A 16,846-nucleotide genomic window follows, 5' to 3' on the forward strand; every position below is an offset into this window, starting at 1 on the left:
TTGTTAACTTGTAAACGGCCGCTCCGGTCGACCATACAAACATTGAGTTTTTCCTCAATGTTATTGATAAGTTGTTGTCTCCCGATGAAAGCTTACTGCTTACTACATTTACTGGAAAATGGAGGAACAAAACTGTTGGCCCTGTTGACTTATTACCATGCGTAGCCTCGGCAAAAATTGTTGGTCATTATTTCGGCAATGGGGATTTTGTTGATAGGATTTGGAATGTTCTAGAACATTGATGGATTGAAGAAAGCTATTGATTCTCGGGGAAAATCCAACTTAACTCAAAAAGGGAGGGTATAGAAGTGGTTAACAGCTACTTGTCTCAAATTTGGTATACGGCCGAGGTTATTTAGCTGCTGGCAAAGACAGTTTAATAAATTCAAGTACTCTGAAGAGAAAAATCTGTTCATTTAAATTAGTTTTAAAATACAAGAGTTTTTTAGGCTATGGGGGACTCTGTCGTCTCCTGGAAACCAGTGACCATGCGTTAAAACATTAAAGATATATATGACCTAAAGTAGTCCAAACTAAAGGGGGGGAGTAATCTCGCTTCCAAACCAGCCTTGGGTTATATTTTATGCATATAAAAATACTAACCTCTCACGGAACTGGAACTCTAATTTCCAGCCAGGGCCTATAGAGGGCGCTGGTACGTATTTTACCGCAGGAAATGTCTTTATAGACCTGTCTATAGCCGATGCGTGGTTGGCACATTAATTTTTGCCAGCCACGGGTTGTCGAACTATGGAAGGCCAAACACTACAAAATGAACATAGTTATTAATGATTACAAAAATTATTATTTCATTGTTGAAAATAATCAACAAACGCTACACAATTATTCCTAAACTATTATTGCTGCCTTTTTCTTGTGAAATGAGGGTGTTATGAGGACTTTGTTTGGAAAATAATGTAGCCAACCACGGCTTCAAAAGTTGTTTTAAAAATACTCAAAACTCTCGCAGGTATTCAAGCTGCACAGAAAAATGATGATCAATGTGTCATCTTTCATTTTCTTTTCATTTGTTGGTGGGTTGACCATTGACTTTTCGAGATATTCTCGCCCAAAGAAGACGATCCCTATTTCCCCAAAGTGGAAAAGTAGCCATCTTGAAAAACGATCCCTCCACAACATGGCAAAATAGCGCCACTTTCGAGCCCAATAGCATCCAAAATGCTCAGAATTCGAAGCCCCAAGTCCGGGCCAGAGGTTCATTACCATATCTCTTCAATTCCCCAATTTTATGGCTCTCAAAACTCTCTAATATAGAATACTTATAACTTTTATTCATGAGCTCGGCGGACGGATATTTGGCCTATTCACAGGTTTGCACCCAGAAAGGTATATAATTACATGGAGATTCATAACAGAGGGCGCTAAATAATTTCACTACCATTCATCTACGAAAAACAAAATATTCAAAAGAACCAACTCTGACAGCGTATTACAGTAGCTCAGTCCATAAGGTGCATGTAAGTAGCGATCCTGGTTCATATTTCACTTTTTCATATCCTTTCACTTCAGAAGGTTCATGGGGTAAGTTTTCTACTCATTTTCGGCATCTACTAATTTTCGGTGTAGACGAGTTTTGTAATCGAAGGAAAAAAGACCTGTGTTAGCAACTCGTGATAGCAAAGTGCAACGCTTGTATTTCCTTTACAATGTTTTGACAGATGAGCGCCCACCACCCAGGGCCCTTGGGTAGTCGATGGAATGAGCGAACCCCGATAATGTTGCCCAACGAACATCCCAAACCCTTCTTTTTAGGGGAGGGAGAAAGTCAGTGTCATGTTCGTTTCAGCTTCAAAGAAGACTGATTTGGCATTCTTCGGATGTTGAACTTGTTGGCTCGTTATGCTGAGAGATTATAAATAACAAAATAGGCGAACTTTATTATAATTGCCAGTAGCGTATCCAGCTTTTGATAGGGGGGGCAAACCGCACATCTGCGCCGTAATATAGACATGGTTGTTGTTGTTGTTGTTTTTTTTTTCCGGACACTTGCAGCGTTTTTGAAACGACTGGCTTTGGCTTCAGTTTCGGCTTAATGACATTTTAGGCCCCGACTTCGGGGACTCCAGCTACATTTTGGTGCCTGTTATGCTTCAGGAACATTCAATCGGTTGATGGAGACAAAAGTTGGAATAATTTCGGTTAGTTTGCCTCTCAGTGATTCAGAGGTAGGAGACGAAGCCGAAGCCGAAGCAAAGGTTTCGAAAAACCCAAAAGGGGGGGGGGGGGCTGGTACCTATCTTTTAAATGGGGGTGCTCTTTAAAAATGACCATTATTTTGAACACTGCAAATTATATGCCCATTTTCACGGCACATTTTAATGGTTTTGAGCGTATTTCTTTTGTGGGGTTCATGTCAGAACTCTCTAACCATATATTGAAATTATTGCTGAAAAAAAATTGTCAAAAAAACCTCCTCCCCCCCCCCCCCCCCCCCCCCCCCCCCACCCACCCTCTCTGGATACGCCACTGATTATCACCGTTTTTTTTGTTTGACTTTTGACACTTCCAAATTTTGGGCAAATCTGTTTCACGTTTAAATCAGCACTTTTGGAACATGGGGAGAATTTTCCCGCCTTCTCACCACGTATAGTGGAGACATTTACACCCGGTCTATTGTGTCAGTTGTAGAGTTCACGTTCATACGGGTCAGTTCATTTGAATAGCTGAAAGACCTGCAGAACTGACTGTGCAGAAACAGAATACAAACATACTGCAAGCTGGATTTGTCTGAACTTCACCTATTCTTTCTATTGTTATCACAGTCACGAAACCCAGGCTGACGTTTTGCAATTGCTGTTGCAATATCCGGTTCGTTAGTGTGACGTCACCTCCAGCACTCTCTGCACGATTTGAACCGGAAGTTAACGCAGCTCGAGCGTTTGCAGCCAATGGGTGCTAGTAATCAGTAGTGTGCACGCGTGTATGACGTTTTTACTAACGAACCGGATAAAGCTCTACCAGGAAGTACTGTGTATCATAACTTTAAATGTGTTGATGAAAATTGTTGGAGTGAGATCTACAGCTTGTCAGTTAAATACTTCCGTCATAACTGGAGGTTCGACTTTTTATCAGGTTTTTGTGGGAATCATTACCTGATAACAACACTTACTAGATGATCAGTTGAGACAATAATTTAAGTGTTTGGGAACCAGTCTCCACTATTGCACTGGATGTGTTGTTCTCTAACTGTAATTTCTTCGTCTCGGACTTGATACACTGCTCCATTCAAAATAGATGTAGGCGGGATCAGAGTTGGAAAAGAATACGACAATTGCAGATAATGGACTTTAAGTCTTTAATATCTTTTACTGCTATTCACTTGTAGCAGACATAAGGAAGGCACTCTCCTGTAGAATCGGACCACTGACGGTAACTCCTCTTGAGGTTCCTGGAGCCAAAATAATGTATACCACCAGTGAAAAAACCAGAGGCGTCTTAACTCCAACTGTCAATAGAGACAAGTTAACAACGAGCCTACCGTTCAACTGCAATGATTGTCCACCTTCTTCCAACCCATCGGTGGTACGTACTGTGGTTATTGCTGGAATTGTCTTCGCTGTCCTCGTCATAGTAGTCAGCATTTACAATATTTTACACTGTGTTCGCTATGACCCGAAGCGTCTCCGTCAGTTGATTGGATGTTGCAGCCGATCCAAGACGCCTAACCGACAGAGTGATCCCAATGATCCATCGAATCTTCAAATGGATCGACGTCCCTACGAATCATCGATAGCTGGACCTACGTCAGACCAGCCTGAACACATTGAGTATATGAACGTTGATGTAAATGCTGGTTCGAGTACCGAACATCCTAGGGCCCATGATGGATCTGTTGAACTTCCTATGGATTCCGCGGTTCCCCCATCTGGTAGATCAAGACAATCAGCTCAAGACGCCGTGGAGACAGTAGAAGACCCAAGCTATGATTGGCCTGCTCAAAGTGCCCACGAGGACAATTCAGCTACTGGTAAACCAACTGATGGCTATATGGAGTTGCAAGAAAAACCTCACACTGCTGTGTACACAGAACTCAAACTCTGACCTTTTGATGAACTAACTTTGCTTTTGTACATAGCTGACTAAATTTTTTGCTACCCTGAATTTTGGAATTTTATCGAAGAAAAGTACAATACACTTCGTTAGTTTTGGTGTCAAAACATCGAGATGAATTATTCTTGTGTCCAAACATTCCTCTGAGGATCTGGGAATGACAAAAGATTGACACATCCAAACGACAACTGTGTTTGTAACCATTGGTCAGTCATTTGATTCGTTTTGAAATATATAACGGAGAAAAAATGCGGTTTCATGCTCGAAAAATTGCCGTGATTGTGTAAATATTTTTGACAAACGATATGTTATGATTCATCTATTGTGCAGAAGCATACATTTGAAAGTAAATTAATAACAATTACTTTTGGGAAAGTTAGCTTTATCTTTTAACAATATTGTCTTGAAATATTAAGAGGTTTCGTAAGAAGCTGTCAAGTATTTAGGTAATGACCGGCAAAAGCTGTGTAATCAATCCGTGTACTCTGCAGAGAAAAATCTGTTCTTTTCCATTAGTTTAAAGCTATAAATTGTTTTTAAAAAGGCTATATAGGCTTATGGGGGACTCTGTCGTTTCCTCGAGCCAGGTGCTAATTCAACCATGCGTCTAAACTGATATCTATACCAAAAACCTAAAGTAGTAAGAACGATAGGGGGAGGGTAGTCATTTGGCTTTTAAACCAGCCTGGTGTAACATTTGATACATTGGTAAAATATTAACCTCTCGCTGAAGTCGAACACTAATTTTCATCTATGGCCTATAGAGGGCGCTGGTACTTATGTTACAGATGGGAATATATTTATACTTCGTATAGAGATTTATTACAGAGGGCGCTAGAAAATGTCTTCACCCAGAGCCGTATAGAGAGAGTTGCGACAACTTCAGACTGTTGAACCATAATGGCCGTTCATGATGTGTACAGTGAAGCGTGCGACTATTGAAATCCGCCATTCTGTTTCCAAACATTGCGACCCTCATTTCGCAACTCTATGGCTCTGACTTCACCTCTACGAAAACAATGTATCATTCTAATAAACAAACTGTAACAACTTGTTAAAATAACTCAGTTGATACGTGCATGTTTGTATGTATACATGTATTAAAGTAGTGATCCTGGTTCATATCTATAGTAACTGCTCGCTTTTTCGTATTCTTCCTCTTCAGACGGGCTTATGGGTCAATATGAACATTTGGACGATAATTCTTTTGGTTTCAGGGAGGAAAACTTGCAGAACCTGTATAATTCAAAAGCAAAGTACACGTGAAAACGTCAGGCGTGAAAACGTCACCGCCGGGAACCAGTAAATGACCACACAAAAAGAAGCAGAGGGCTATACAGAACATGCGCCCCCAACGTTGATATCGATTTCATTAAAGTTCAAGTTATCTCCGACTCCAGATTTTCGTTCCCACCGTCCTTTCCACCTCTAATTTCTTTGAGTTCTCATTGGATACTTATTGTAAAGATAATAACCCGGAGTGCGCATGACTCGTTCGCGCAGAAAGTACGTGCGTTGATCACATTCGTTTCTAAGATCTGTGGTCGATTATGTGTGTGTTTTGATACCCACTTTGCAACGCTTGTATTTCCGACCCAATATTTTGGACAGATTAGCGCCTACCAGGGCCCTAAGGTATCGTCGGGACAGGCGAACCCCTTATTATGACCCAAATGACCCTCCAAAAACCTCATTATTAGGCGACGAGCACACCTATAGTTTGTTGTTGGTTTCAGCTCCAAAGTAGACTAATTTTGACACTATCGAATTTTATATTATGAAATGCATTCGAACTGATTAACGAAACAGTTTCACGTCTGAATCAACAGTTTGGGGACAAGGGGAGAATTTCCCCGCATTCTCACCACGTTTAGTGAGGTCGTCTACACCCGGGCCATTATGTCAGCTTTGTAGAGGTCACGTTCATACGGGTCAGTTCATTTGAATAGCTGAAAGATATACGGAACTGACTACGCAGGAACATAATTTATAAATACTGCAAGCTGGATTTGTCTGAACTTCACCTATCTTTGTATTGTTATCACAGTCACGAAACCCAAGCTGACATTTTGCAACAGCAAATATTGCTACTGCAATAACTCTACCAGGAAGTATATCATAACTGTGATTAATGTGGATGAAACTTGTGTGGGATGTACAGCTAGCTCCTTCACTAGTTAAACGTTTCAGTCATCTCCGGAGTTCAGCCATATGAACATGTTATAGTTTGGAATCAGTACCCTAGCTACTCCTACTTTATTAGTTTAGACAACATTTTTGGAGGACCACTCTCAACTGTTTATATTGTTTGCGTGGCTCCTAACTTGCACACGCTCGTCGAGGACTTGATCTACTGTATCATTCAAAATAGATGTGGAGCGCTTGTTGGATAACAGATCTGCAGATGACAACCTTAATCTAAACTTTTACGTGCGGCTCTGTGGACTAAAGGATTTGACTTGCTGAGATTATTTCACATTCAACATGAAAATGTCTTTGAAAACTGTTGTCTACTTGTTTATTTGGATGCACCTGTCTGCAACCTTTTGCTGTGGGCTTACTGTATTTTTTGTGGATATTTATCCTAAGGAACCAATAAATGGAGAAAATGTTACACTGCAGTGCGCGGCTACTGGTTACGACCCGTCTCTTCATAGTTGGGTCTGGCAAAAGAGAATTAATGGGACTTATGTTGATATCACTGCTAACGAGAGAATTGCATTCCTCCCGGTGCAGCAAGAGTCACCTATTCCTTTTTCTAGCAATATGTCAATCCACCGTCTTGAGGAGTCAGATGAGGGATCCTACCTCTGCGTCGTTGTCGAAACAAGCACTGGACACATTCTCAGTAATGGAGATAAAGAAGTCTTTGTCAATTATCCGAACGAGTTTCCAGTTTGCTTCCCTGACGGCCCTGCAGAGGTGACAGAGGGAGACAGACTGTCTTGTAAGACAATCATTGATGAAAGGACTCCTGAAGTTAGACTCCCCGGCAGTGCTGGTGATAACTTGAACTGGACAGCGACCTATTTTAATGACACTGAACCGGGATCGAGTTTGGAAAAAAATGCAACAGCCGATGATGATCGCACCTTTTTATGCTATTCTCTTTTAGGAGACATAAGGAAGGCACTCTCCTGTAGAATCGGACCACTGACGGTCACTCCTCTTGAAGTTCCTGGAACCATCACCACAAGCCTTCCGCCTACAAACCCATCGCCTCCGCCTATCACCCCGTCCCCTCAGGGCCCAACCACCACAGGGTTACCCATCGCAGCGATCGCCGGCATCGGGGCAGGCGGGTTCTTCCTGCTCCTCCTCCTATTATTCGCCTTGTGCTGCGGCTGCAACCCCAAGCGATGTTTCAGACCCAAGACGTACTTCCTCAACTTCACCGGCATCTTCGGATCATCCCCGAAGGAGGACGACCCCAACAGAGACATGGAAATGGATCACAACAACCTGGATGCGCTGCCGAGCTCCCCTTCGGGAGACCAGCGGATGTTTACCTTCGAAGGCGACGTTGAGGACAACCTTGCCATACCGGCCACCGAGCCCAACGTCTACGCCAATCACACTGTACCCGGACCCTCGACATCACAGTTTGTTTCAGACCCGAATGAAAACTGGCATGAGATCAACCTGAAAGCGGAGTTATCTCAGGCTTTAGACGACGAGGAACAGGATTACTAGACACATTGACAGTGGTGTAACTACATGTAGTTTCTAATTCCCACAGGGGTATCATTTGGGGTTCCTCGTTTCTAGGAGTGGGCACTCGATGGGTTTCAAAAACTGCTCTTTCCCTCCTCTAAATCTGAGTGGGGGCACAACGAGGGCTCAAGTCTCGGGCGGGAGTCCGTGCTCCTTGTTCACGCTAATAACGCCGCTGTCTTAACGACAAATCCAAGGAGGTGCAGTTATAGAAAGTTTACTTTTGTGACCCGAGATGCCCAAAATTATCTCCTCGTGGCTTCTTTAGAAAGTCTTTTGTAATTTAAGATTGCAAGGCGTTTTGTCACCTTAATTTGATGTAGAGTGTAAATCGTCGTATTTTAATTGCCAACTGAAAAAAAACCTGTTGCTCATGTAAACCATGATGCATCTCAGAATGCTGATGTGTAAATAGATATGTCGTGTGCCTATAAACGAATGTAATCATTGCATGCCCCCACTGAATGGGATATTATACAACAATGTTGATGATGTTTGACATGCTGTGGTACTCAATATTTTCCTTTTGGCATTATTCTATGTTTGAGGAACATGAAAGGTACAGCAAAAGAAAATATGAAACTACTGTATGCAGAAAGTATAACGTAGAAGTAACATGTCGATATTCTGTATAAAAAAACATCTATATCTGAAATATAAGATTTCTTAAACGTATTTTTAGGGAACTTATATCAACTTGAGGTTATTAAACATTATTTGGTATAAGCAGAGAAATGGCTGTTTAAAATGTGTTTATAGCGAACATTTACTCCGATGAACTATTTAAGATAAATGTCTTTCCAAGCTTAATTGGTTTGTTCAAATTGTTTAAAATGTGTTTATAGCGAACATTTACTCAGAAGAACTATTTTTAGCTAAATGTCTTTCCAAGCTTGGTTTGTTGAATTTTTTTTATGTCTTGCTAAGCATTTATTCATTACCTAATCAATTGTATCAGAATATTTAAATTTAACTTTTTTCAGGTGTTCGATATTCTGCAGGACACGGAATATACAACCATCGTCAAATCGAATTTAAGAGTCGCATTTCAATTCGTACACAAACCTTTACAACGCATTTTAAATGCATGTCGACATGAACGTATGTTTTAGGAACAGATAAGATTACAGATTCGTGAAGATTGCAGATTCGTGTACAAAACTTAGTAACACTGACGATGACGAGTTTAGATTTTGGATATCCTCAAACATGGCTTGCAGTAAAATTGGTTCAGTTTTGTTGACGGAATATCTGTTGTGATCAAAGACAAATTTTGAGAACAGTGAAAGTTTTAAGAAACGGATAGAACCCCGTTGACTCAAAAACTGCGTCTGGAGACGAAGTGGATTTTTTTTCTTTACGTCTTTGATTCATCTACATTGACAGAGTGTTGGACATTTTGTATAATATTTGCGAGGTGCCGCGCCTATAATCGGACTAGTATTTGTAAGGTACATTTAGCAATGACTTTATGGTGGTATATGGTGAAATTATATACATTTTATAGTACAGTTTTTATTGCAATTTTTATTTTCAATTTTTTTTAACTGTTAACAAAAAGTGAAAACAAGTTTATTCTTTATGTACACAGGATTCTGGTTTTTGAATATAATATATCAGTAATGATAATGCGTGTTATATGATACTTCATGGTTTTCATGTGAATTTATGTGACAAAATGTGCAGAATTCATTATTTTGCTGCTGACATCACTTTGAGAATTCAAAATGTTGATAATTGTCTTTTTTGTGAGTGTAAAACCAGTTTAGCTGTTTTTTCTGTTCCTGACACCCGAACTACTTCCTACCTGTAATTATGGATTTTTCACATCATTTCTGGTTTGGCATCTGATGGGGAAAAACCAAAAAAAGATTACTGCAAAACTGGATTTGTGTTCATTCATGTATATGTACTGTTTTGTGAATATTCTCAGACACGTATATTTTAGAGAGTTTTACTTCCTTATCCGCGTGTTTTTTTTCTGAATGTTAGAAGGTCACCTGAAATAATGTCAAAATATGCAAGGCTGTTGTCGCCGCGTCTGGGACCTCACAAAGGCAGCAAAAAAAAATCCCCTTTTCGTTTCAGCGCGACCGGTGCCAATTCAGCGCAATTGTGTGGGCTTATACACAAAATTAGTTCACGCGTTTCTATAAGGCGAAGTAAAAAAAAAAAAACATGTTTCTCGTCCCCGCCCGCTTCCTTTTTGGAGGCCGCCTGGATTTTTTTATTATTTTTTATTTTTATAAAATGCATTAAAAAAACACCGAAAAAGTCCACAAATTCATCGGAAAATAAATTGTAGACCAATACAAGTCTAAATGACACTGTAAATATGTTCAGTTCTCTTGTCCAACTTATCTTTCATTTTAAAAGTGTCTTTGAACAGTGGAAACACCAACAATTGCAGGAAATTTTTAAATGGCGGCCATCTTGGAACAAATAAAAAATAAAAAGCCCCGCTTCCTCCTTTTTTTCGAAAACCCGGACGAGAAACATGTTTTTTTTTATTCGGCCTAAATGTCATGTGCCATGAGTCATATACTGCTTAAGGAACTTACTTTCAAATTCAAACAGAATACGCCTGTAGAATTTGTCAAGGTGTAGTTATGTGCATGTGATGTCTGTTTTTTATTGATAATTCCAACTAGTCATCGTTTCGTTCATTGAAAACATTCCAGTTTAGTGATCAATTTCATTGTAAATTCGTTTTCCTTTCGAAAAAAAAATGATCCAGAAACATGACATGGGAAAAATGTGCATGCAAATATAGGCTTCTCTCCTCAAACTTCAAACGTGATATGAGTTTCTTTAAAAGTCCTGTGTCATGAGTCATATACTGCTTAAAGGGAAAATACAACATTTGCAAACATCAAAAAATAAAACTACCAAATCGTTTTGAAATACCTTGCTGGACTGTTAGTGAATGACAGTGTAAAGCATCCTGTAAAATCATGGCACCTGGTATACTGTCATTTTCAAGAAAAGTGGTATTTTTGTATCAATTTCCAACGCTGATCGGCCGATCAGCGTTGGAAAAAACTGGCTTTTTTTCAAATACTGGCCCCAATTGACCATCGCACTTGTTTGCAATCGATTACAAACCTATGAACGGGTACGAGCCAGCTAGACTGGTTCCCTGACCTCACAATTCCCCAATGTATGTAAACTGCTCTGTTTCTTCTTATATGGAGTCAGGGAACCAGATACAGGAAAATGATTGTTTTTCTTGGTTTTTATAGCATTTTCGAACCCAAAACCTCAAAAAAGTCAGAGTAACTATATTTGCTTTATATTTCCAACCCCCAATTCCATCCATTTCTGAAAATTACAGCAAAAGCAAATGATGTATATTCCCTTTAAGGAAATTACTTTCAAATTCAAACAGAATACGCCAGTAGAAATTGTCAAGGTGTAGTTATGTGGATTTGATCTCTGTTTTTTATTGATAATTCCAACTAGTCATCGTTCATTGTAAACATTCCAGTTTAGTGATCAATTTCATTGTAAATTCGTTTTCCTTTCGAAAACATGAAAATAATTGGACATTCCGGAAACATGACATGGACAAATTTGCACGCAAATAATGGGCTTCTCGCCTGATACTTCAAACGCGATATGAGTCTGGTCATAAATGTACAGTAATTATGCATCAAAACTGTAGATAAACTTTATCAGACGTCATGTTTGAAACTCGGCTCTTATCGCTTCCCCCGTCTTGGCAATCAACCGTCTTGAGGAGTCAGATGAGGGAGCCTACCTCTGCGTCGTTGTCGAAACAAGCACTGGGGACATTATCAGTAATGGGGCTAATTTGTCAATTAGGAGTTTAATAATGACAATCTCATGTTTCAAAACAAACAACGAAAGACCAATAGAGGTCTTCCTCATTTTACTATCCGTGCAGTTTCTCACTCCATACTTGTGAAGTATGTCGAGTTTTTATCACTGAATTAAAATTATACTGACATGCATCACTAAAATACTTGTGAAACCCGCAAAGCTTTCTGAAGGTATGAGGGCGCCCTTTACTATCACCCCGTGGCTGCATCGTCCACACAATGCTATTTTAAAACTGTAGTTCACTCACAAGGGAATGAGAGGATAAGATAAATATGTTGTTTCGATTTCAAACCCGATCGACAATAAGCCGTTGTTTGCGTTTGTTTTCATTATGGGCCTGTTTCTCTATCAGTTGTTTTCTTATATCATACTTCACTTTTGCAATTTTTGCTCTAGTTGATTGAACGAAACAATTACGCGCCAAAGGATATAAGCCAAAGTATATCCTCGGCGCGTAAGCGTCGGCACGATTTTCCCGCTATCCATAGCAAACTCTGCTCCCAACCTAGTGCAGCTCCTGAAGATTGCTCCCATGGGCAAATCTGCTTAGCATAAATAATATTGGCTCAGCAAAATCAGGTTTACTAGCTGGAAACAAAATGAATCCTTCTCAGCTTACTTTTGCTTAGCACGTCAGTTTTCTCTTCGGTTCTTCGCCATGGTCGAAATCAGTGGCGTTACATTAGAATGGGGGAAGGAATCACGCCATGACAACGCCATTGCAGTTGTAATTTTGAGTGCAATATTTTCTTCTGTGCCACTGCTGCATGATGTTGAAATTATTTTTAAAATGAGACAAATTGAATGAAGCCATAATGCTGTGATTAGATTGGTCGACCCGACAACCCGCTGGGGGCGTCTCCCGTAACGCAATCACTATAATTTCTTGGGTGTACAACAAATTTAATCAGCACCACTGCACGAAGCGGGGGAGGGGGGGTTGAAGCTGGGGCCGCTAGGGACTTGTCTTGGTGCTGGTGAATAGCCGGACATTGATTGGTTCTAGCTGACGCCACTGAAGTGGCGCCCTCTGGGTAGCCTTTCGGGCTGGCTGGCAAGATTCTCAGTACTATACATGTTGGGATGTGTGTGAATTGTTTTCTCAATTATAAAGAACGAAAGCTTATGAATTGGGCTTTCATATCCTAGATTTTGAAAGTGCTACATGCTGAACTTCACTAAACCAACAGTGCCGACATTTGGGCTTCGTTTTTGTTTTACTCCCCTTGTACATGTATAAAGGATAGCTAGTTCCATCTCAGAAAACTGTACGTACGCAATGATTTCATAAGAATCGATTCTGTGTATTATAACTTAAAGGGAAAATACATTTGCAAACATCAAAAAATAAAGCTACCAAATCATTTGGAAATACCTTGCTTAACTGTTAGTGAATGACAGTGTAAAGCATCCTGTAAAATCATGGCACCTGGTATACTGTCATTTTCAAGAAAAGTGGTATTTTTGTATCAATTTCCAACGCTGATCGGCCGATCAGCGTTGGAAACAACTGGCTTTTTTTCAAATACTGGCCCCAATCGACCATCGCACTTGTTTGCAATCGATTACAAACCTATGAACGGGTACGAGCCAGCTAGACTGGTTCCCTGACCTTACAATTCCCCAATGTATGTAAACTGCTCTGTTTCTTCTTATATGGAGTCAGGGAACCAGACTACAGGAAAACGATCGTTTTTCTTGGTTTTTAAAACATTTTCGAACCCAAAACCTCAAAAAAGTCAGTGTAACTATATTTGCTATATATTTCCAACCCCCCAGTTCCATCCATTTCTGAAAATTACAGCAAAAGCAAATGATGTATATTCCCTTTAAAGGGGGCTATCAGGTTTCTCTCTTCCAGGGAAGTGTCGGTTGGAGACATCGTCCCGACCCTGTAAATAGTCTATAGCTATTAATCATTCCATGTTACTTTGAAAATGAAAATTGTGACAAAGTTTACTTTTGAATCGTACTTGAGTTTCGAAAACAAGAATGTTTTTTGCAGCTTATTTATAGCTCCTCGTAAATAAAGAATGCGAATAAAATATATGGAACTCACATTAATTTGCGTTTGCATAAATCTGTAGCCTGTTTTATTTGGAAACTGAATCGACTGCTAGCGTGTGTGTGTGCTCTCCTCAATGCCAGCTCTTCGTAGGCCTATATCATGTCCATGTACAAACATTGTCTGTTCCTTTCTCCGGAACATGTCTTGTGGAAGAGCATGACGACCCTTCTCCCCCCCCCCCCCCCCTCCCAACACCTGTGTTGTTGTATTATTGTTATTTTCTTTTAATGAGTTTGTAATTTCCAAATTTGAACACGTAGCATCAATTGGGCACGCACGCTCTTTAAAAGATAAACATATGGATTAAAAGAAGATACGCACTTCGGCTCGCATGAAGACAATTTTCAAATTCTGATTCATCCATTTGGGCTTATGGTGTAAAATAATTGACACATCTATCTCCTAGTCCTAGGAGATGGAGATCACATCACGCTGGGGGCTGCTCCCGAGTTTTAAGATCCGTACTGAGCCAGAGTATGGCTCTTACAAAGTAGTGTTCGGTGATAGCGCCCTCTATACGTCAGAAATCGTGTCGCAGTGATGAATTCGAAGAAAGCCTGCATCTGTTTGGATATTGGAAATTGGGGACACCACACATCAGGTCCAAGGTGAAGGCACTTGGCCCCTGCCCCAACCGCAACCTCATCCGACTTCGCCTAAAACAGTGTTGAAAGACTGGGGTTAGCTGGAATCACAAGAGATCAAATTCCAAATATGAAGCGTATAAATAGATTATTACCTTATTTGAATATTTTGTTGATTTTTTTTTTCTTTTAAGTTGGTTCCTTCTCGGAATTTCAAACAATAAAATACTATGCCTTGAATATTGCATCTGCATCCCCAAATATTTGATGGGCCATACAGCTGTTAAAATGGCACAGATATCTTGCCCTCACAAAAACAACCCCCTGCCCCCCCCCCCCCAAAAAAATAGTTTTCATTCCATTGCAGATCCTAGCACCAACCTTATAATAATTTTTGAACAAAAAATTATAATAATTGTTAAGTGATAGTATTATACTGTTGGAGAAACCCGTGATACAATGTGCAGGAAAAATAATGCGCAGAAAATATCGCTTTATACAGTTTAGGTACATAACTTTACATATTTGGGGAGTCACACTGATGTTGCTGAATCCGATTTAGCAAGGTTTGAGCAATGAGAAATGTATAAGCTTGCCTCCTATTATTTTGTTGCCTTCTCTTGATATTAGCTGATAATTCATTGCTCAGTCGGGACTTCGTGTCGGGAAAGAAGAGGAGACCCCATTTTCTTAGGCGTCTTGTGATCTTTTGCAGATTTGGGAAAGATTTAGTGTGTTTTTGTGCCTTCATCGAAACTTTAAATTTTCGAAGAAAGTAAAGCGAAATATCCTAATTTCTTTGAGATCACCGCAGCAGAATATCCCCGCTCCACGTTTAGACTGTGTGAAAATAAATTACTCATATGCAAGATAATAGAATGTGGGAAGTATTCTCCGAGAACTTGATTGTTTGAAAATAATATGTTACAAAACCATCATCTATGTGTAAGAAGTTGTACTAGTTGCGGTTACTTCCTCCCTCACTCCAACCCCTCACCCCAAGGGCGGATCCAGGGGGGGGGGGCAAAGGGGGCCATGCCCCCCCCCCAAAAAAACGAAACCATATTTGTTGTTTATGTGACATCGCAATAAAGGCAGGCAATGAGTACACCACCATCTTTTCCTCAAAAAAACATTGGTTAAAGTGGTCAGAAATTGCCTCAGATCGCACCACAGAGCATCTAGAATCCAAAAAAATTTCGGGGCCCTTAAGAGGGCCCGAACCCCACGCCGTAATTTTTTTGACTCACTTTTTTGGGGAACCAAAATGTTTCCCCCCCCCCCCAAAAAAAAAATGGGTTCTGGATCCGCCCTTGCCTCACCCTGCCCCCCCCCCCCCCCCCCCTCAAAAAAGAGGGCAAAATTTAACAATCGGCATCATCCTTCTCAAAGGGGGACAAAATGGTAGGCTGGTTTTAATTTCCTCATATTATAAATACCATTTTTGTGAATGAACGTGTTGGTGCAAAGTTAGGGTTTGTCTGGGGATGTCAAATGATTGCACCGTCAAGTCGATGCTCAACATTGCGACATAATAATACATCTTCGGGAAAGTCCCATCAGCTTACCCAACGTCTTGAGCAACACTAACAAGAAAATGAATCATCCCCTGAAAGTATATAGGACAAATTGACATACTTTGTGATTGACGTCGTCTTGCACAAAAAAAGAAAAGTCCCGGATATTCCTTGTGATTTCTCAAAATTGAGAACTCTATATGGGTCTTCCCTCATTTTTTTCTTAATATCCTGGATTTGCGGTACACATTCTTCAGTGTGACGTGACTGCTTTTCTTGAAGACACTCGGTCATTGGTCATATTAACTCACATCAATCAGCAAACTGACAATCACCCATAAACGCTCACAAAGGATTTCTCCCGTTTGCCAAGATATAACTTAGATTTGAATTTGATTTTTGTTTAACCAAAAAAAGGTAGTACGTGGAGAAAATTTTATGCACACGAATTGGACTATCTGTTGACTACCAAGTCAGTTTGATAAAATAAACAGATAACATTCACAATTATGTTACAATGGGCTTCTTACCTCCTTATTAGTATCCCCGTTCCTCTTCACCCTATTTGTTCAGGAGGTTGTAACTGGAGAGTAAAGTGCTATGTAAATATTTGTGTTTATGGACATAATGAAATTATTATATGGACATAATGAAATTATTATACACTGCTTTTTCCAAAGAAAGCAGTGCATATAAGGGTGCATACCTATGTTCCCCAATACCTATGTTGCCCAGTACCGATGTTCCCCGAAATCCTTACCCTCTAACCCTAACCCTAACCCTACCCCCAACCCTAACCCTAACCCTAATCCTAAGGATTTCGGGGAACATCAGTATTGGGGAACATAGGTATTGGGGAACATCGGGTAGACCCCGCATATAATTGCAAGCAGTTGATGTAAAAAAAAAAAAAAAGTGCGATAATTTCATGTTGGAATATTGGATGCTAGATTTTCCTGCTAAAGATATTTTACATCGATAATATAATATACTTTCTGCCCTTGCCACTTCATCCCAGATAGTGGATTAATACGAACAGCGCCCTCTGT

At 40.1% G+C, this 16,846-nt stretch overlaps 1 protein-coding gene across 1 annotated transcript; it reads left to right on the forward strand.

Annotated features, from left to right (window-relative positions):
* The first annotated feature begins 3,023 nt into the window (after positions 1-3,023).
* On the forward strand, positions 3,024-4,181 carry LOC119746293. Its single transcript, XM_038223155.1, has one exon. The coding sequence runs from the start codon at positions 3,424-3,426 to the stop codon at positions 4,060-4,062; it is 639 nt and encodes a 212-aa protein (XP_038079083.1). The 5' UTR covers positions 3,024-3,423; the 3' UTR covers positions 4,063-4,181.
* The last annotated feature ends 12,665 nt before the right edge of the window (positions 4,182-16,846 follow it).

Source organism: Patiria miniata, unplaced genomic scaffold, assembly GCF_015706575.1.
Source record: "Patiria miniata isolate m_02_andy unplaced genomic scaffold, ASM1570657v1 HiC_scaffold_7, whole genome shotgun sequence".
NCBI classification, from domain to species: domain Eukaryota; kingdom Metazoa; phylum Echinodermata; class Asteroidea; order Valvatida; family Asterinidae; genus Patiria; species Patiria miniata.